Source organism: Elephas maximus, chromosome 8 (assembly GCF_024166365.1).
Source record: "Elephas maximus indicus isolate mEleMax1 chromosome 8, mEleMax1 primary haplotype, whole genome shotgun sequence".
NCBI lineage: Eukaryota > Metazoa > Chordata > Mammalia > Proboscidea > Elephantidae > Elephas > Elephas maximus.
The window spans coordinates 68,728,141-68,749,498 of NC_064826.1; the positions used below are offsets into that span (position 1 = coordinate 68,728,141).

At 36.0% G+C, this 21,358-nt stretch overlaps 1 protein-coding gene across 4 annotated transcripts in view; it reads left to right on the forward strand.

Annotated features, from left to right (window-relative positions):
* GLCCI1 (glucocorticoid induced 1) overlaps positions 1 to 21,358 on the forward strand; it is a 122,117-nt gene that overhangs the window by 44,678 nt on the left and 56,081 nt on the right. For all 4 annotated transcript variants that reach the window (XM_049893298.1, XM_049893301.1, XM_049893299.1 and 1 more), the window contains exon 2: positions 775 to 926. In XM_049893298.1, the coding sequence (XP_049749255.1) occupies positions 775 to 926 (152 nt within the window). The remainder of the gene's footprint in view (positions 1 to 774; positions 927 to 21,358) is intronic.

The following is a 21,358-nucleotide window of genomic DNA, read 5'->3' on the forward strand; positions in this document are numbered from 1 at the left end:
CTCGGAAGAAAGGTTTGGTGATCTGCTTCCAACAAATCAGTCATTGAAAACCCCATGGAGCACAGTTCTACTCTGACACACGTGGGGTGTCCATTAGTCAGAATCGACTCAGAAGCAACTGGTAGCAAGAAATTAAAAATGAGATATATGGGAGCCATATTGGGAAAACTTTTAATGTCATATTAAATAATGAGGGCTTTAAGCTGAAAACACTGAATAACCACTGAAATGTTTTTAGCAAGCGAGTGGCACTGTAAGATTTAGTTGAGATGGATGCAATCCAGATGAGGCATGATGAAACCTTAAAGTAATGGCAGTGGAGATGGTGTGTAGATTTTAGAACAGTTCAAAATTGATAGGCTTCGTAGTCTGTGAAAACCCTGAAAGTGCATGCAAGGTTTAATATGTGTATATATTTTCCTGAGCCCTGGTGGTGTACTGTATAATAGCTTAGGTGCTAACCGAAAGATTGGCAGTTCGAATCTACCAGCCACTCTTCGGAAACCCTATGGGACAGTTCTTCTCTGTGCTATAGGGTCACTATCTGTTGGAACTGACTCAACAACAATGGGTTTGGTTTTTTGGTTTATGTATTTTCCTTGGGAGCAAGTCTGTAAATTTCATCAGATCATACAAGAGGGCCATTAGGGTAAATACCTATTGTAGAGAGACTTAACATGATGGCATGCTCCTAACTGAAGTTTAAATAATTTTAACGTTAACCTTACTCATAAATGACTAACCCAAATGATTTTTTTTTTTTACATTTTGTAGTGGACAGACCAAAATCCCAGCAAGTTCGAACCTCTAGTACAATAAGGCGAACCTCTTCTTTGGATACGATAACAGGACCTTACCTCACAGGACAGTGGCCACGGGATCCTCATGTTCACTACCCTTCATGCATGAAAGATAAAGCTACTCAGGTAAAATAAGCAAATCAAAATCAGTGTTACTACTGTGCAGTTTTTTTGTTTTGATCACAGTAAATAAAATGTAATTTAAAGAAGAAAAGTATTTTTGACAAATTTGAAATACAGTATATTTATTCAACCAAAAGGCCATTTCTTTTAATAAGCACTAATTAGTTTTTGTTATCTAGCTTTTAAAGGCCTTCAAACTATTTAAAATATAATAAATAGCACATCAGTTAATAATACACGGTTTCAGATATCTTTTTTATTATTTTTAGAATTGTTTTCCAATAGAAGGAAACCCTAGTGGCATAGTGGTTAAGTGCTACGGCTGCTAACCAAAAGGTCGGCAGTTCGAATCCACTAGGTGCTCCTTGGAAGCCCTATGGGGCAGTTCTACTCTGTCCTATAGGGTCACGATGAGTTGGAATCGACTAGAGAACAATGGCTAGTAACTATATTACAAAACAGGTATACTTTGAAGAAAAGTTTGTGCAGTTCTTGAAGATAATTTATAAACTATTAATACTTGGCTAAGGAAATTTATGTTAAAGGACTTTTTTTTTTTTTTTTTCTGTTTAAAGCCAAGATTAAAAACTTTGAGAGAGGAAAATTTACCGTTTGTCACATCTTCTCTATTTGTGGAAGGATCCCTAAGCTTTTGATTTGAAAAGCTTTTTCACCCATGTCAGTAAAAAAAAAAAAAATTGAGAACATCTTTATTTATGATTATCTGAGTTCTTGACCATATCTTTTAATAGTAAACAATCAACATTAATTGGCACTAAGAAGATTACTAAAAATATGAGAGATGGTGTTGACCTTAAAGAACTTACAGTATAGGTAAGAAAATAAGATATAAATTTATAAAAATTGTTAATAGGAGATCATGTGTAATTAGATGTCAGATGAACAGAACATACAAATGTGAGGGAATTCAAAGGGCCAGGTGGGTTAGGGAGATGGAAGGATTAGAGCTTCATGTCTGAAGAAAAAAAGAGAAAAAGAAGAGAGAATTTTGGACATGGTCTATGACAACTTTGCTTCTCAATTTTTGTTACATTCTTGGACAAGCTTTAAACCGTGAAAGTAGCTCCTTTGTTATTCATCTTATTCAGTCTGCATTTATAAATATTTTATGCCCCCAGCCTTTTGCTTTCCATTCTTAGTTTTGTGAGGAAGAGGATTAGTTTGAAATGGCAAGCAGTGGGTTGCTGAAGCAGAAATAACTAGCAAAACTTAGAGATATGGTTCTGGACTTTTAGAGGGAGGTAGGGACACAGATAACTCAGAGGCATCTTTCTGGAGGAGTTATAGTCACAAATATGCTATAATGTAGGCATAGAGTATAAAGAAAAAAGGTCATATAACTAAGGACATAATTTTGGGAAACGCACACAAGGTGGAGAGACAACAAAAAAACCTATTCATCTGGAAATAATAAGGAGGTAGAACATTGAATATGTGCCATGTGCTGTGCGTTTTATATCCCGTGTTTCATTTTGTTCTTACAAGAACACTGTAAATTACACAGAAGGAGAGAGAGAAGCTCAGAGAAGTTAAGTGACTTATCTAGGTTCATATAGCTAGAAAGGATTGGAGCCAGTTTTCTAACACAGGTTAATCCATTAACCACTCTGGGTTTTAATTATTAAAATGGGGTTGTTAGGATAAATGGAATTACACACACGTATACACAGATACATGTATTTCATATATTATGTTTATCACCTAGTTCAATATAGGACCCCTGGTGGTGCAGTGTTTAAGAGCTGGGCTGCTAACCAAAAGATTGGCAGTTGGAATCCACCAATTGCTCCTTGGAAACCCTATGGAGCAGTTCTACTCTGTCCTTTAGGGTTGCTATGAGTTGGAATTGACTTGATGGCAATGGGTTTGTTTTTTGTTTTTTTTTAATGCAATGTGTATTACAGAATTGACACTGTACCACTGTACTAAAAAACAGCATTCTTCTTACACTGCTTTTTATATTTAAAAAAAAAAAAGACCTAACATTTATTGAACATATGCTCTGTCCTCACACTATCCACAAACATTATCTTATTCATCCTTCACAAAAAAATCTGAGAAAAAGCAAAAAGTCAGGAGAAAAACTGGAATAGAGCAGCCTTAGAAGCCAAGGGAGAAAAACTGTTCTAAGAAGGAGGAAATGGTGTATAGTACCAGATGCAGAAGAGAGGTCACGGAGAAGAAGAACTGGGTTTAGGGATTACGGACACTTTACCTTGTTTTGTAGAGTGCAGTATTGATGTGGCGGAGGAGGAAACCCAGATATTTAAGAGTTAAGAGCAGAGTGATGTGAACATTGAAGAAAAGGGTATTAGATAGGTTTCTTGAGCATGTCTGTTTCTATATCTGTGCAGTGGGGTTAATGACATCTGACAATATTGTTGTATGATTAAATATGATATTTGAAAGTGAATGTGACAAGTGGTATATACACGTGTATCATTAGAAATAAATGTAGACAGTCCCACTTGTAACATTTGCAAGATCAGGGGCAAGTACAAATGAAGACCCACATACCATATATGTACCATATAAGTCAAACGAACAGACCATTGAATAAGATATATTTTTTCCTCCCTATGGACCTGTAAGTCCAGGTGAAAATTCTTGTGTTCATCAGAGTTACATGCCAGAATGTGTCCACATTGGCAAAGCCTACCCCATCTTTTCACTCTTACTCCCCTTCTCTTGCTTCTCATACTCCATCAGATACTTTGAATGGCGGCTCTACACATATGTGTGAGCACCTGCATCTTCACATTCAAGCTCTGTTTACAACTCCTCAGGAACAAGGACCTAAGGACAGGTCCTTGCAAACCAGGCTTGCTGCAATTTGGGTAGGGACTTCTTGAGTCTAGGGTCGCTATCAGTTGAAATCGATGGGATAGTAATGGGTAGATTACCCAGAGCATAGTCTGTGGCAGGTGCATGGGCTCATGGTTTGTATGTCTTTTTGACTCCAAAGGTCAAGAAAAGGTGTGGCTAGAAGAAGACCAGAGAGCTGCCTCTAAAGCTTGAGGTCTAGTGTAGGAGCCTCCTGTCTGGTTCTGGGTTTAAGTCATCTCTTTAAGAGGGTTAGAGTTGAAAGTAAGGCAAAATATAGACTTCATTTTACAGATGATGTACTGAGGCCTAGAGAAATAATTTGTTACTACATAGCTAGTAAGTATGAAAACATTTGAACCCATGTCTGTCTGATAACAGCTTTTGTTTTTTCTCCTGCTCCCCTACTGCCCCATAGCAACCACTATGTATATAGTACTTAATTTAGTGCCTGGCTCACAAGCATAAGAAATGGTCTTGCCCCAAGGACCTATTACTTTAATTGAAAAACAAATGATGAACACATGAGATGGTTTTCCTGGCCATATCCACTCTTCCTGGATTAACCCTTGAACTCTTGGGTCTTGGTGGAGGGTACGCCAGTATCTTCTTTTCATCTTTCCATATTTCAACTACCTTAATTACTGAGGACTAAAAATAAAATTCTTAATGTTGTTAATATATTTATACTTTGGACCTTTAAATAAAAGGTATATAGTGTTGTGAAAAAGACTATGGACTTTGGAGACAAATCTTGTGTTCAAATCAGGGCCCACCATGACGGAAATTTTCTAGGACAATGGAGATGTTGTATATCTTGATAAATATTGTATATCTTGGGTTACATGGGTGAACGCATTTTTCAGAACTTATCCAAGTGTACACATAACATTTGTGCATTTTACTATATAACTTTTACTTTAAAAACATAGAACATAAATACCGAACTCTAGTGAAGTGTTCAAGGGTAAAGTATAGTGCTGTCTGCAACTTACTTTACAGTGAATCAAAAACAAGATGGATTGATGAATGGGTGAATAGATAATGGAATAAAGCAAGTATAGAAAAATGTTAAATATAAACTCTAGATGTTGGCTTTATGGATATTCACTGAGCAGACAACTTTTCTGTACGTTTGAAAACTTTCTTAATAAAACGTTGGAAGAAATAATGGCTCCTGAATTAACTGCTGTGTGACCCAAGTTTTCAGTTTCCTTTTCTGTAAATTTAATTATACCTGATTCTCACATTTGCACATTTATTTCGATAATTAAAAGAGCTACACATTTTTAAGACAAATAAAGAAATGCATTATTGCCAGTTTATTAGAATAACCTATTTAGTAGGAAGAACTAAAAACTCTTTGTGGAAATTGATGTTAGTTTATTACTTTAGTCTTGGCAGATATGAACTTTTTTTAACCAAAAATTTATTACCAACCTTTAAAATTGAACTTTTGGTTTCTGTAATTAGATAGGGAAACCCTGGTGGCATAGTGGTTAAGTGCTATGGCTGCTAACCAAAAGGTCGGCAGTTCAGATCCACCAGGTGCTCCTTGGAAACTCTATGGGGCAGTTCTACTCTGTCCTATAGGTTCGCTATGAGTCAGAATTGACTCGACAGCAACAGGTTTTTGGTTTTTTGGTAATTAGATACAAGTCCCTCAGTTTCACCCCATAGTCTAGTAACAGTTTTTCAGTTCTGTGCATGGGTATGTTAAATGGGAAGGTAATACTGTACATAATCTTGGTAAAATCAAAAGGAGCCCTGGTGGTTCAGTGGTTAAGCACTCAGCTGCTAACCAGAAGATTGGTGGTTCAAACCCACCAGCTGCTCCACGAGAGAAAGACGTGGCAGTTTGCTTCCATAAAGATTACAGCCTTGGAAACCCTATGGGGCAGTTCTGCTGTCCTAAAGGGTCACTATGAGTCAGAATCAACTCTATGGCAACAGGTTTGGTTTTTCTCATTTTTAGTGGTCAAACAATAAAAATTAGTATACAGCAAATATCAAAGGTGTTTTCTCTGACTTGAAGGTGCAGTAGTGGTTAGGGCTGTTTACAAATATTCATATCCTCTTCTGGCATGTGATAGGACTGTACTTCTCTGCCCACTTAAGTTGAGCTTGGCTATGAGATTTGCTTTGGGAAGAAGCTTTAAAGAGCTGTGCATGCTTAGCAGAATTACCTTTTTTTCCCTTTGGCAAGGGGGAACTGGAAGTGTTCACCAATTCTCTGTGCATTTGGATCCCGGAGTGACAGTGACAAGCAAAGCCTCCTTACCCATTATGTACATGCAGTAAGAGCAAGAAATGAACCTTTGTGGTTTTAAGTCATTGGGACTTGGGGGTTCATTGGTATATCATAGTATAATTTGATCTATACTGACTAATATGCAGTATATAGCCCCTTTAACAGATTTTTATTTAAAGCATAGTATGTTTTCTCAATTAGAAGCTCTCAAAAGATTGAATTTCATACATAAAATCAACACCATAATAGAATGAAAGAAAAATACTGGATACTAGGAAGCGGTACGAGTACTAAGAAGTCCCGTAATTTTGTCATTTTCTTAATCTTTTCTTCTTAATCATATTTTGAGTGTTGTTTTTTTTTTTTAAACAAAGCCGTAATCATTTATTATTGTTTCTAACAATACCTGAGTTTCCTGTAGGCTGTTGTAACTTTCTTTGATGTTTACAGACCTTGTTCTCTTTTTCTGGTGCAATTAGAAGCGACTTGTGTGTCAATAGTCGATCTAAAGCATCCCCTGGAACAGGCCACTACTACCGCAGCCTCAACAAATTGCCTGTTCTGTTATTTCCCTTAAACTAGAAGACTTGATGGTATTTCCCTACTACAACTGATTCCAATTAACAGGCTTTCCACAAGTGTATTTCAGTTCTAACAAAGTAATCACTACTGTCATCTTTTTAAAACAAAGATCTAAAATGTTTTAGATTAAATTTATATTCTAATAAAATTATCAGTTTAAAGCTTTTAACATATAATTTTGAAAAGAAAAAAGCCACTTGCCTAAACACAGAATTTCTACTTCAGACATCTCCCAAAGTCAGCATCCTATTATAATGTCTTTTAAAATCTCTTTGCTTCTCAGTTCTTGCAGGGACACTTCGTGATATACATATAAAACCAGTTGCCATCAAGTCCAGTTGCCATCAGGCTGATTCAACTCATGGTAACCACATGTACATCAGAGTAGAACTATGTTCCATAGGGATTTCAGTGGCTGACTTTTTGAAAATAGTTGCCAGAGTCTTTATGGACGGTCTGTGTTTTATACTATTGATGTCTTTTTGTGCCAAATGTATTACTCTGGGTTCTGTGGAGGAGCAAAATAAGTGAAGCATATATATATATGTATATATATATGTATATATATATGTATATATATATACACGCCCATATTTTTATGCAAATAACATACACCTTCTATGTTGTTTGCCAACCATGCCCTCTCCTCATGAGGTATTTTCATAAGTGTCTATGCCAATTTTTTTTTTTTTTTTACATGTTGCTGTAAAAAAAAAAAAAGTTAGCATAGAACACTTAAGAAAATACTTTGCAGGGGGAGGATGCGATTGGCACACAGACGTGGAAGGTACGTAGTTATTTGTGTAAAATACGTTAGAGAAATTTTACTTCAAGTAAATGGCTCATGCAATTGTAGGGGCAGGCAAGTCCCAAATCCATGGGTCAGGCAGCAGGCTGAAGACTTCTGCTGGCTCACATGGTTGAAGGGGCCGATGAACCCAAAATCCGGAGGTCAGGTGGCAGACTGGGGAGGGACCTCTGCTAGCTCACAGGGTTGTGGGGGTGGCAAATCCAAAATCTGCAAGTCAGGTGGTGGGCCACAGACGTTACAGGCTACTCTCTGAAGAACTAGAAGTCAGGTAATGAGAAGGTTTAGAGTCAAAAAAGAGACAGCTTTTAATTATTGTTACTTAGTAATTAATAGTTTGTAAAAAAAAAAAAAAAAAAAATTTTTTTTTTTTCCTTTATGACTAGTTCTGCACATTGCCTTTATTTTAGAATGTTCCTGGCTAATCTTGCATGTTTACTTTTGTTAATTTTAGAGTCATTTTGTTGAATTCTTCTTGCAGTGTTTGGGATTGTAATTGAATACTAATTTATGTGAAACTGTCAACTTTACCATATTGAGTCTTATCCAAGAAAGGGTATGTGTTTTTATTTATTCAGACAGTCTTTGTCCTTCAGGTATATTTTTCAACTTTCTTCATATAGGATTGACACATTTCTTGTTAGACTTATACCTAAGTATCTTTTTTAATTGGTGTCATGATTAGTATCTTCATACTTTTAATTTGTATATTTTTCATTTGAATTCTCTTGTTTCTAACAGTTTTTCACATAAATTTCTTTGGTTTTCCAGATATATGATTGTACGAATAATCTACCTCCTTTCCATTATTTATTTCCTCGTTACATGTTCTCCCTCTTTACATGTCTCTCTTGGATTGTATTGATTAACCATGTTAGGTAATGGTTGTGGTAGCAAGTGCCTTCGCCTTGTTCTTGACTTTAATGGGAATGTGTGTAGTTTTCTCATTGGACATTATGTATTGACTTTCGGCTATGAGACATGTATGTTTTGCTTACCTCAAGCATATATGCTTATTGTACTAATGGTTTTTCTTGTTCTAATCAGGAGTGTGTCTTTACATGCAGAATGCGTCTTCATCATATGTTGAAATGAACATGTTGTTTTGACCCATCACCTATAACATGATGAATTTCTTTAATAGATTACTTAATATTTGGATCATCATTACATTTCTGGAATAAATACCATTGGTTTATGGAGTTTAAAAATATATATAGCATCAAATGAAGTATTAATATCTTTTATGATACTTGTTTCAGTATTCAGAAATGAGATTTGAAATTTTCTATTTTCTAGTGTAATCATCAGATTAGTGTTATACTTCATAAAAAGACTTTATAAGATTTCCTTCCTCTGTTCTCTGGCTTGGTATATAAATAATCATCTGAATGATCTATTATTTGGTTCTGAAAGAATTTACCTATGCAGCTATCCTGGTGTCTTTTTGAATTGTGGCTCTTTAGAAAATGCTTTCAGTTTCTTCCATGGTTCTTGCTCTCTTTGGGGTTCTGTTTTTTGTTGTTGTGATTCTGTTTCAATAACTTGCTTTCCTAGAAAATAATTGATTTCATCTAGATTTTCAATGTATTTGCACAGAATTTTATAAAGCATTCTTATAAAATTCTTTTAATTTCTTCTGTATCTGTGATTATTTCCCTTTTCTTGTTTTTCATATTGCCTATTTGTGATGAGTTATTTAGTTAGGTTATGTAGTATTAAAAATTAAGGGTGTAGCATTTATTTAACTTTTTACGCTTTTCTAATTTATTGCCTTCTGACTTTCTCATTCTGTCTGCCTTCTTGGCATGTATATTGTGTATTCTTTTTCTAGATTCTGGTGATGAATGCTTAATTTGTTTCTAATATTTATTGTTGTTTGGTAATTTAAGGGTTTTTGCCAAGATCATTCCTCTAAACTCAGGTTTGACTAGTATATAGTGGTTCCATTTTTCATATAAGATACTATGAAATTTGAATTTTGATATCCTTTTTAACACGTGGGAACTTTTTGTTATTTAGGTTTTTAATTTCTAAGTGGTTGAAGTTTCTTTTCCTAGTAAAAATTTAATTTATAGTTTTATTGTATTAGAGTATGTGGTCTATAGGAATCTTCTTTGAGGGCTTTATTGAAGTTTTATTTGAGGCCTAATATATAATCCATCCCTGGGTGGCACAAATGGTCAAGTACTCAACTACTAGCAGAAGATCAGTGTTTCAAATCCCCAGAGGAACCTCGGAAGACAGGCCTGGCAACCTGCTTCTGAAAAGTCATAGCCCTAGAAACCTTTTGGAGCAGTTCTGCTCTGTACATGTGGAGTCACTGTGAGTCAGAATCCACTTGACTGCAACTAATGATAGACTATAATCAATTTTTTGTTAATACTTCATGGGTATTTGAAAATAAGGTATGCCTGTTAGTTGATGTCCAATCGATTTTCAACTCGTAGTGACCGCATATAACAGAGTAGAACTGCCCCATAGGGTTTCCTAGGCTGTAATCTTTACAGGAGCAGATTGCCAGGTCTTTCTCCTAAAATAAGGTATAGTCTTTACTTTTAGATAAGGAATTCAGTATGTATCAGTTCAGCCGTGTTAATTAAATATTCAGTTTCTCTGTAGCCTCATTTATGTCTGCTTGTTCTGTCACAAATCAGCCATTTTGAGTTAAAATTTCTGTTCATGTCTTTTTCCAACATTCATTGCCTTATATACCTTGATAATATTACTGATGTTTAAACATTTATGTCAGTTGTATCTTATTCATGGTTGGTATTCTTTATTATTGTAGAGTGTCTCACTGTCTTGATTAATATTTTTCCCTTGATTTAACCTTTTATGATATAAATTAATATTGTGAACTCTGTCTTCATTGTTTAAGGACTCTGGTTCTGGATTAAGACTGCTTAGTTTTGAATCAGTTCCCAGCGTTTTCTAGCTTTGTGATTTTGGACAAATTACCTCTGTGCCAGTTTCCTCACTTGTAAATGGAATATCATAACACTGCCTACCTCATACAATTGTTGTAAGGATTAAATTGCACTGCTGCTATGAAAAATGACTTCCACATTTAGTGTTAATAGTAATAACAGTGACAGTAATTGCTAATTACTATTAACATTTACTAAGTGGGGGGAAGAACTGATGAATATTGGATATTGGCTTTGGTGCTGTTAATTCACAGCTGGGGAAAAATAAAAGACCAAACCCACTGTTGTCAAGTCGATTGCAATTCATGGCAGCCATATAGGACAGAATAGTACTGCTGCATAGAGTTTCCAAGGCTTGTAATCTTTACAGAAGCAGATTGCCACATCTTTCTCCCACAGAGCTAGAAAGGGAGACTTCAAATGGATTTTTTGTCCTCCTTTCATCTCTCCTCTCTCCTGTTTTATTTTTTCCCGTTTGTTTTTTGTTTGTTTTATTGCAGTAAAATATATTTAACAAAAAGTCGCCATTTTAACCATTTTTAAGTGTATAATTCAGTAATATTACATTCACCGTGTTGTGTTACGGTCACCACTGTTCATTTCCCAGAGTTTTTCATCATCCCAAACAGATACTCAGTGCCCCTTCAGCATTAACTCATCCCTCTCTACTTTCTGCCAGCCCCTGATAACCTTTTGTCTTTATGTAGCTACCTACTCTAAATATTTCATATAAGTGGAATCTTACAGTAAGTATCCTTTTGTGTCGGACTTATTTCACTCAGCATAATTTTTCAAGGTTCATCTCTCCCATGAATTTTATTTCTTACTTTTTGTCATTTTCCTTTTTTTTGGTCTGGTAAATCCTGCTTATTGTTGGAATTAATTAGTTTTGAGCCATCTTTCTTGGAGTCTCCTGCAATATTCCTCTCTATTAGGGAAATTGGTATGGTGAACCTTGGTATTTTTTTTAAATGTCTGATAGGCAGTTGAGGTGGGAGTAGCTTTTACTTTAAGAGACCTTTTACTTTGATTGCCTCTCCACTTCCCTTATTCACCTTCTCGCCAAAGTTGGTGTTAGAGGGATTTCAGAACTTTTCACATTTGCCGCCTGTATGCTTGGAGGGGTAAGAAGAGATGGGATGGTTAGATCTTAAGTGTAACTCTGTGTTCTTCTGCCTCCCTTTGTCTAGATGATGCTTTTCTTTGGAATCATTTTAAATTAATTTTCAAAAGTTAAAATGTGAAAAGTATATAAAAGGTTTTAATTTATTTTACTTAATTTTATTAGGTTTGAGTCTAGGAGTTTTATGATCCTACCTCTGTGCTAGCCAGTATCTTTTCCTAGAAACCTAGTTTTTATTTATTTTAAAGAAACATCTGAAATATGTAGTTAGCATTTGGCTTTAGCTAACTTTAGATAATGTCAGTTAACTAAAATACATAAAATTTTTGCTGTTGAGATTATATTTAAAATGCTCTAACTTTTTCCCTCCCTTCCTGAAAAGAGCTTGGTTAGGGAGGACTTTAATCAGAGGAATGGGTGATGCATCTCAAATGTTGTTGTTAGGTGCCATTGAATCAATTCTAACTCATAGTGACCCTACGTACAACAGAATGAAACACTGCCCGGTCCTGTGCAATCTTCACAATTGTCGTTATACTTGAGCCCACTGTTGCACCCACTGTGGCCATCCATCTCTTTTTCCTCCTCTACTTTACCAAGCATGATACCCTTCACCAGGGACTGGTCCCTTCTGATAACATGTCCAAAGTATGTGAGACAAAATCTTGCCATCATTGCTCCTAAGGAGCATTCTGGCTGTACTTCTTTTGAGACATATTTGCTCATTCTTTTGGCAGTCCATGGTATATTCAATATTCTTCACCAACACCGTAACTCAAAGGCGTCAGTTCTTCTTCCATCTTCCTTATTAATTGTACAGCTTTCAAAGGCATATGAGGTGATTGAAAACACCATAGCTTGGGTCAGGTACACCTTAGTCTTCAAGGTGATATCTTTCTTTTTTAACACTTCAAAGAGGTCTCTTGCAACAGATTTGCCCAACAGATGTAGTGCGTCATTTGGTTTCTTGACTGCTGCTTCTGTGGGTGTTGATTGGATCCAAGTAAAATGAAACCCTTGACAACAACTTTATTTTCTCCATTTATCACGATCTTACTTATTGGTCCAATAATTTCAAATAGTAATAGATATAAAAGAGAACTATTAATTTTACTATTTTGATCTGAAACTCATTTCCTGGCCAAAAGTCACAGTTGGTACAACATGGCTTTCATGTGCCCTGTGTTGAAGAGCTTGGTGTTCAAGTTTGAGAAGCAGCAGTTGCTGAAACATTTTGAGGGTCTTCCTCATGAGACAGAAACAAGGCTGATGATTTGTCTGTCTTGGCCTCTTAGATTGCCTTCTTTGGCATTTCAGGGACCTAAATTATTTTTTATGGAGCTGATTTATAACAGGTTGTTGAGTAAGTGCATAAAGATTTATTCCTGTACAGGGTCACTTTTACTTTTTCTTTCTGCCATCATTGAATTAGGAGACATAGAATTGTAGAATTCTAGAATTGAGCAGGAGCCTAGGTGGCATAGTGGTTAAGGGCTCAGCTACTAACCAAAAGGTCGGCAGTTCAAATCTACCAGCTGCTCCTTGGAAACCCTGTGGTGTCCTATAGGGTAACTATGAGCCGGAACCAACTAAGCTACAAAAGAGTTGAGCAGTCCACACCAAAATAGTAATGTTCTTACTTTAATGAGTAATATTTTTGGCTGCTAAAGGAATATGCTCGGCTCAATTGATGAAAAATTTAAATCTATGGCTAAAATATATAATATTCACCAATTTTATCTCTAAAAATTACCAGCACTCAAAATTCTCTTTAGTAATTTTTAATAGGTAACATGTTCATTTGGTTCACATGTGAAAGGCATATAGTAGAGGGCCTTTCCCTTACTCCTGCTACATAGATACTGAGATTTCCTCCTCGTACCAGAAACATCTGATAAAGTAAAAAAAGATTTTTTTAAATAGGTAACAAAATTAACCTGTTTTCAATCTTCTCTTCTCCATACCTTTACCCTAAGCTAATTTCTAGGTAAAATTGTTGTGAAATAGATTGTATTTATCTGGAACAACCACCTTACTCTGGAACCGTGACCTTTGTTGCCTGGTACATTAGTTCTCAGCCTTTTATATCTTATAGGCCATTGATTATTTTTTCAAAAACCTTGTGATAGTAATAAAGAGCATTTTCTGAGAAAGACATTTGTATGTTATAGGCATTAAACCTTATGAACTTAAAAATGAGATTGTGTTTTAGGATATAGTATGAGAAAGCAGTGTGTCCCGAAGGTATTAATAACTATTTCGTATGAATGAATAAATGGAATAAGAAATACCATACTAGTGGGAAGCATTGGTGTAAACCAAGTGAAAAGTTTTCTGTGCTGTTGGAATTCTCATCGCTTTTAGGGGATAACACTGTTACCTATCACCCAGCTAAAACCCACTGCCATCAAGTCGGTTCAAACTCACAGTGACCCCATGGGGTTTCCAAGGCTGTAAATCTCTACAGAAGCCAACTGCCACATCTTTCTCCTGTGGAACCACTGGTGATTTTGAACCGCCGACCTTTTGGTTAGCAGTCCAGTGCTTTAACCACTGTGCCACCAGGGATCCTAGCACCTATCACAGTAAGGATTAAATAAAACAATCCATGCTATGCTCCTAGCACAGTATCTAGATGCTGATAAATGTTAGTTGCCTTCTGTATTAGAATATATTTTACTGTCAGAAGGTTTAAATGTAATAATACTAAGTTAGAAGTGATGGTGAGACTTTGTCTCACGTACTTTGGACATGTAATCAGGAGGGATCAGTCCCTGGAGAAGGACATCATGCTTGGGAAGGTGGAGGGTCAGCAAAAAAGAGGAAGACCCTCAATGAGATGGATTGACACAGTGTCTGCAACAATGGGCTCAAACATAGCAATGATCATGAGGAAGGAGCAGGATCGGGTAGCATTTTGTTCTGTTGTACATAGGGTTGCTATGGTTCTGAAGCGACTCGATGGCATGTAATTACAACAACAAGTTAGGCAGAAAAAGTCATTATTACTAGCATCAATAATTGATTATGCAATTATGGCCATTAAGTCTGGAGTGGTAGGAAGTGGCATAGAAATGATACAGATGGCATAGCGATAATAGAATGAGAGATCTCCGAAACTCAGTGGGCATTCCTAGTAGGTCAGTATTTATTCGGACATCTTGGGACCCTATCCCAGATGCACTGAATCTGTATCTAGAGAGAAGGATCCAGGGAAAAAGATGAATGCTATTGTTCAGAGCATTTAGGAAACCCTGCCCCTAAAGAACAGTCAGTGATATTTGGACTGTACAGTGATCAGGAGATGGAGGATGAGTATGAATGATGCCGTGTAATTTTGTTGGCTATTCATAGTGCCTCATTTCAGAGGTGTCAGTCTTGCAGAAGCAGCAACCAAAGGTAACATACTCAAATGTATTGGACAGCCTACTCCCTTGGGCCATCTGCTTTAGACACATAAGGCAGAATTTTAAAGATGGCTTCCCCAATATTCTCATCCCCTGGTTATTCAGTCAAACACTAATGTAGTACTGTGCCTAATGGACTTTGCTAATGTAATTCCAGTTACTGGACTTTAAAATAGGGAGATTAACTTGGATTATCTAGGTGGGCCCAGTCTAATCACATGAACCCTTACAAAAACCAAGAGTTAGAAGAGACATTTGACAGAAAGGAATATAGATAAATGGGAGAAGAGAAAATTGAAGAGATACAGAAACATGAGAAGGGCTTGACCTGTCAAATCTGGCAGGGGAGACATGAAAAGCATGAAAAGAAATGTGTGTAGCCTCTAGGAACAAAGACTGGCCCCTGGTTGATGGCCAGCAAGAAAATGGGAACCTCAGTCCTACCCACAACCACAAGAAGTTGAATTTGGCCATCGACTTGAATGAGCTTGGAAACTAATTTTTCCCAGAACTTTCCAATAAGAGACAAATCAGCTGACAACTTAATTCGGGCCTTGTGAAAATGGAAGCTGGGAAATAAGCTAAGTCAATTGGGACCTCTGATTTATAGAATTGTAAATAATAAATTTGTGTTGTTTTAAAAAGAAAAAAATATTCAGTCAGAAGTAGTTATTGCATGTCTACTGTGTACTCTTGCAAATAACAAATTGGTATTTCAGATTTATTGGTCCAAGTGTGACAGAATGGGTTTATATTGTTATGAAAAGTCCTACCTGTACCCCACATGGCTTAGGCATTCCATTGGTGATATTCATGCTGTCAGCTTGGTGCTATAAGTTTTCATTAGTTCAGTGGGTGTTTTTAGAATGATGTATCACCTGTCAGGTATGAGAGATGGAAAAAAAAAAAAAACTATCAGGAAACAGTAAAAGTAATGATTTATCTCTTGGATAATTCAGGGTACGCTGTACTCCAGTATGATTATTGAATGTATTATTATTTAAGGATAGAAGTCGTTTGGGAATACTGCTTCTTAAAAAGTAAAATTACTCTCATCTTTTTTACATCTGGAATCAAATTTTTGAAACCTAGCAACTAAATTCTTAAGGTTGTTGGCATATATTATTACTTTTTCTCAAGTTAACATTTTTTACAGAGTAAGATGAATTGTTTCATTTTATCATGTCTAGCACAGATGCAGTAGTTGATTTCTGTGGTATTTCCTGTTTTCAAAAATTGTCAGTCCAGAGATTTACCACTGACACAGCCCCCTCCCCCTCCGCCCCCACCATGAGATCTGGAAATAGATGTATAGCTTCTTAACTCTTCTGAACAAGTTTTCTGGTTAATAATCTGGAAAATCACAAACCATTACTTCACAGACTTTCACTCAGCAGTATGTTGAACACATTGAGGCCTAAAATAAATAACGAATTTCGTACATTTTACTTAAACACTCAGGCAACGTTGATCCTTGCTAAGGATTATTATGTGATATTTCTCGAAGGGAAAATGTCTTTCTGTGTGGCTCCGGTGTTTACACTGGCATATGTTAATTTCCAAAAGATGTAGTTACATGTAAATTTGTATCAGACTTGTTAATGGATATTAGACTATATGAAAAATGGGTAGGTAATGGTCAGCATTACACCTTGAGTGTGAAATCTATATCTTATTCATTTTTTATTTCCTTAGTCTAATAGTGGTTTCAAACTTAAGCTTGCATCAGGATCAGCTTGCTAAAACAGATTGCTGGGCCTTACCAATACTAGTAGGATTTAGTAAATCTGAGAGTGAACCTGAGAGTTTGCATTTTTCACAAGTGTCCCAGGTGATGCTGATGCTGCTTATCTGAAAAGCATACTTTGAGAATGGTCTAGCATAATGAGCCCATAACTTGGTGTATATTTGAAGCTTGATAAAAATTTTGAGCATATAACTGAATTCCTAAAGCTTTTTAAAAACCTCCAACTTTACATGAAATAGAAATGAAGTCTTAACAACCTCTGCGACTTTTTTCAAATGATTCTTGCCTTTCTGTGTTCTTTACTAACAACTAGAGCAGGTATCTATACGGTTACGTTCTTACCAGAAAAGCAAAAGAATGATTATACTAGAATCATAATCTTCCTGTGCTCCTTTGTAATGCTTCATGAGGGTAGATTTTCCAAAATGATCTTTAGATTAAAAAAGATTTTAAAATTATTAATAAAAAGAAAACCAAATATTAAAGTATAGACTTATAAATAATGAAGGGTTTGCTGTTACCTACTGTCATGGATTGAATTATGCCCCACAAAAATAGGTGTAACTTAGCTAGGCCATGATTCCCAGTATTGTGTGGTTGTCCTCCATTTTGTGATCTGATGTATTTTCCTATGTGTTGTAAATCCTAATATCTGCCTGTGGTTAATGAGGCAAGATTAGGTTATGTGAAAGAGAATTAGGGTGGGATGCAACACTCTTCCTGAACTCAAAGCCCTGATGAGATATAAGGGGAGTTTCCCTGGGGTGTGGCCTGCGTCACCTTTTATCTTACAGGAGGAAAAAGGAGAGAGAAGCAGGCAGAAAGATAGGGACCTCACACCACCAAAAAAGTAGCACCCGGGAGCAGAGTACATCCTTTGGACCCAGGCTCCCTGCAGCAGGAAGCTCCTAGTGCAGGAGAAGATGTATGACAAGGACCTTCTCCCAGAGCTGACAGAGAGAGAAAGCCTTCCCCAGGAGCTGGTACCCTGAATTCTGACTTCTAGCCTCCTAGGCTGTGTGAGAATAAATTTCTGTTTGTTAAAGCTATTCACTTGTGGTATTTCTGTTATAGCAGCACTAGGTAACTAAGATACTTATCTTAAAACATTTTATAATTTAATATCAATCTGTAAGCATAATTCTTAATTTAAGTATCTTTGATTTTCAACTAATTCCATCTCATTTCTTGCCAAGTTTATTAATACTTTAATATTAAGAATAATCTATAAATACTGTTAAATAATTAATAGTCAATAATCATCTTTCTGTAGTAAATTATACTCTATAGGCCAAGGATAAACCATACAAAAAAAAGGAGAGAGATTTTAAAGTTTTAAGTAACTCCTCATTTTAAATAAGATTAAGATAATTTTGTGAAGTGATTAGTTTGGGGATTTTTTAGAAGTGGCTTTAGGCTCTTGCATATTGAAAAAGAATATTTTCTTGCTAGGAGTTACTTTGAACTGTTTTGAAATTGCTAAAGCAGGAAAGCATATTTACCCTTGCTAGCTGTGAATAAAGATAAAGGTAAATAACAGAAGTACTCAGTATTTGAAGCTTTGCAGTTGACCTAGCCAAAATAATTTGTCTTATGTGTATTCATTTTGAAGCCTGTGTAGTCCTGTACACTCGGACCTTTCTCTGTATTTTGCTCAGAGAAGCGATCCTCATATAGGTAGGACACCAGAGCTTGGAGGATGGACCTTAGGGTGAGAAAGAAAGCCTTGCTCCTTTGGACTGGACTTTGGACAGTTCTAGGAGGTAGGGATCAAAAGGGCCTCTGCACATCCTCTTCACATAAAAGGAATTTTTTTTAACCAACCACCTTTTTTTGTCAGCTGTCTTAGAGATGGGCTTTGGTTTTGCATTGTTCAAGTGTATAAAAGTTTCATTTTGTCTTCCCTGGTAGTCTAGTGCAGATAGCTAGAAAGGAAGAATTCCCTGTAGTGTCGACGCTGAAGAGCAAGCTGTTACGTTACATGCAATACTGATTATTGTGGGTGGTGTTTCATTCCATGCTATCAGTGGAGTAGCCTTCAGATGTTAACAAGTGTGCCTTAAGATAAATGTTCTGGGGTCCTGTAAATGAGAGAAAGTTAAACAGGTTGTTTTAAAAAAGGTGTGTGTTTGTGTGTCTTGAGTTTTGGAAAAGCTAATGTGCATTGTGCATTGGCTAGAGGAAATTATAATATACATTTCCAAACTTACCTAACCATGGAACCCTTTTGTCATACATTCTTACTAACACCCAGGAGCAATGTTGAGAAGAGCACAGTTTTTAAAATTCTAGTCTAGACTAATAGTGTTCTTTATAGTTCATTTGCCTGGTCTAGCTTTGTTCTAACTGCTTGCCTCCCACCAACTTTGCCTACATTGATATTATGGTATCATTTTAATTCCATGTTTCCTAGGTGTGGTCTTTGGTAGAATCTGTGGACAGAATAATAGGCCATTTGGAAGGTGCTGCATTGTGGTATGAAAGGAGAGAATTGATGCTACTTTGTGTTGTTATTTTACTAATTCGTATGGTAAAATATTTCTCAAATACTCAGATTTAACAAATTGGATTCAGATTAGTTCACCTCTCTGACTTCACAGGCATCGACTTTAAATAGGTTTGATAAACAAAATAGCCATCTTTTGGTTTTGCCTTGGCTAAGATAACCTGTTAAAAATTATTGATTGAATATATAGAACACTGTTCTCTAATAGAACTTTCTGTTTTTATGGAGGTGTTTCCTGTCTGTACCATTTTATACAGCAGCCAGTAGCCGCTAGCTACATATGACTGGTGAGCATAGGAAATGTGGCTGTCAGGACTGCGAACTGAATATTTAGTTTCATTTAATTTTAATTAAGTAGCCATTCATGGCTAGTAGATATGGTATTGGACAGTGCAGTCTATAGAATATATTTGTAGGCTAGAAATTTTTGTGTATTTATTTAAATTGATGTAATTAAGATGAAATTACTCTATGGGGATATTTTTGGAAAGTTGAGATTATGATGAATATACTTAAAAAACTTATATGCATATAACTCAAAGAGTAGTATTGTGAGAACCCTTTCAGTGGTTTTTCACTGTCAAAAAACTAAATATATTAAAATAATCAAATACATTTTCACATTCAGTTTTAAGAATGATGTAAAGACAGGAGATTCTTTGAGATAAGAGACCTCAGATTTAATTCCATTTGCTGTCAACATGCCCTGCGATATTGAGGCAGTCACAAAAGTGCTTTTGGCTATTGAGTTACCTATGAGTTGGAAAAAGCTAGAGCTGTAAAAAATGAAAACTGTTAGTGTTAAAAATGTTATGGTTAATTATGGGACAGTCTAAATATTAATTTTCTGTGAATATGCTTTTGAGTTGTAAAGATTGTAATCCTTAATGACATGATTTTTAAGCAAGAGTAATGCTTGCACTTGGTAAAATGATAAAATATGTATAAAGTTGTATAAATTCTTAAAGTAAAAGTTTGGCTAAAATAAGTTTGTCATAATTGAATAATTTTAGAGTAAATTGGTTGTTGAAGATATATATTTAAAAAAAAAAAAAAAAGCCAAACCCGTTGCTGTTGAGTCAGTCCTGACTCACGGTGACCCTACGTGTCATAGAATAGAACTGCGCTTCATAGGGTTTTCAATGGCTGTAATCTTTTGGATGCCGATCGCCAGAACCTTTCTTCCACGGTGCCGCTAGGTGGATTCAAACCACCAACCTTTCGATTAGTAGCTGAGCACTAACCATTTGTGCCGCCCAGGGAACTTGTTAGTAGTCGAATGCTTAACTGTTTGCACCACCCAGGTACTCATGTGATGTAGTTACCCAAAAAACCTATTCCATCAAGATGATTCTGACTCGTGATGTAGTCAGGGAACCTAAATTCTTTTCAGGGTGGTTTGTCTTACCTGAGACTGAATTTAGGAAATTTTAATTACTAATAGTCATTTGCAAGCACTTACGTAAAATTTTGGAAACCGTGGTGGCATAGTGGTTAAGAGCTACATCTGCTAACCAAAAGGTCAGCAGTTCAAATCCACCAGGCACTCCTTGGAAACCCTGTGGGGCAGTTTTACTCTGTCTGATAGGGTTGCTATGGGTCGAAATCAACTCAGTGGCAACAGGTTTGTTTGTTTGTTTGTTTTTTAATGTACTATTTTGATACCTGTTATACTAGCACTTGCCATTTGAATAAAATATTAATTTTCGCTCTCAATTATGAAAAAACAGCTTCTTTACTTTAATAGTGAACTGTTTAAGCAGTTTATTTCTGTAGTTATTCAACTAGGTTTCAGATTTTAATAGCTTCTTCTTAGAGTATCATCATTTTTAAGAGGTGGTAACAATTTAAAAAGTTATCCACAAGCATTTTGAGCTGTATAAAGTAGAAATAGTGGCTTCTTTATAAGAGCTTATATTACGTAGATTTACAGGTGCAGCCTGAACATAAAATATAGCTTTTTCTGTATGTAATAAAAAGCAATTTTTAAATCCTTATGTAGTGTTTGGAAACCCTGGTGGCATAGTGTTTATGAGCTACAGCAGCTAACCAAACGGTTGGCAGTTTAAATCCACCAGGTACTCCTTGGAAAACCTATGGGGAAGTTCTACTCTGTCCTATAGGGTCGCTGTGGCAATGGGTTTGGTTTGGTTTTTGGTATGTAGTATTTATCTTGGTAATCATTATGCTTTGCATGTCTTCAAATAGTGTTTTTTACTTTCCCTAATTTGCATCTC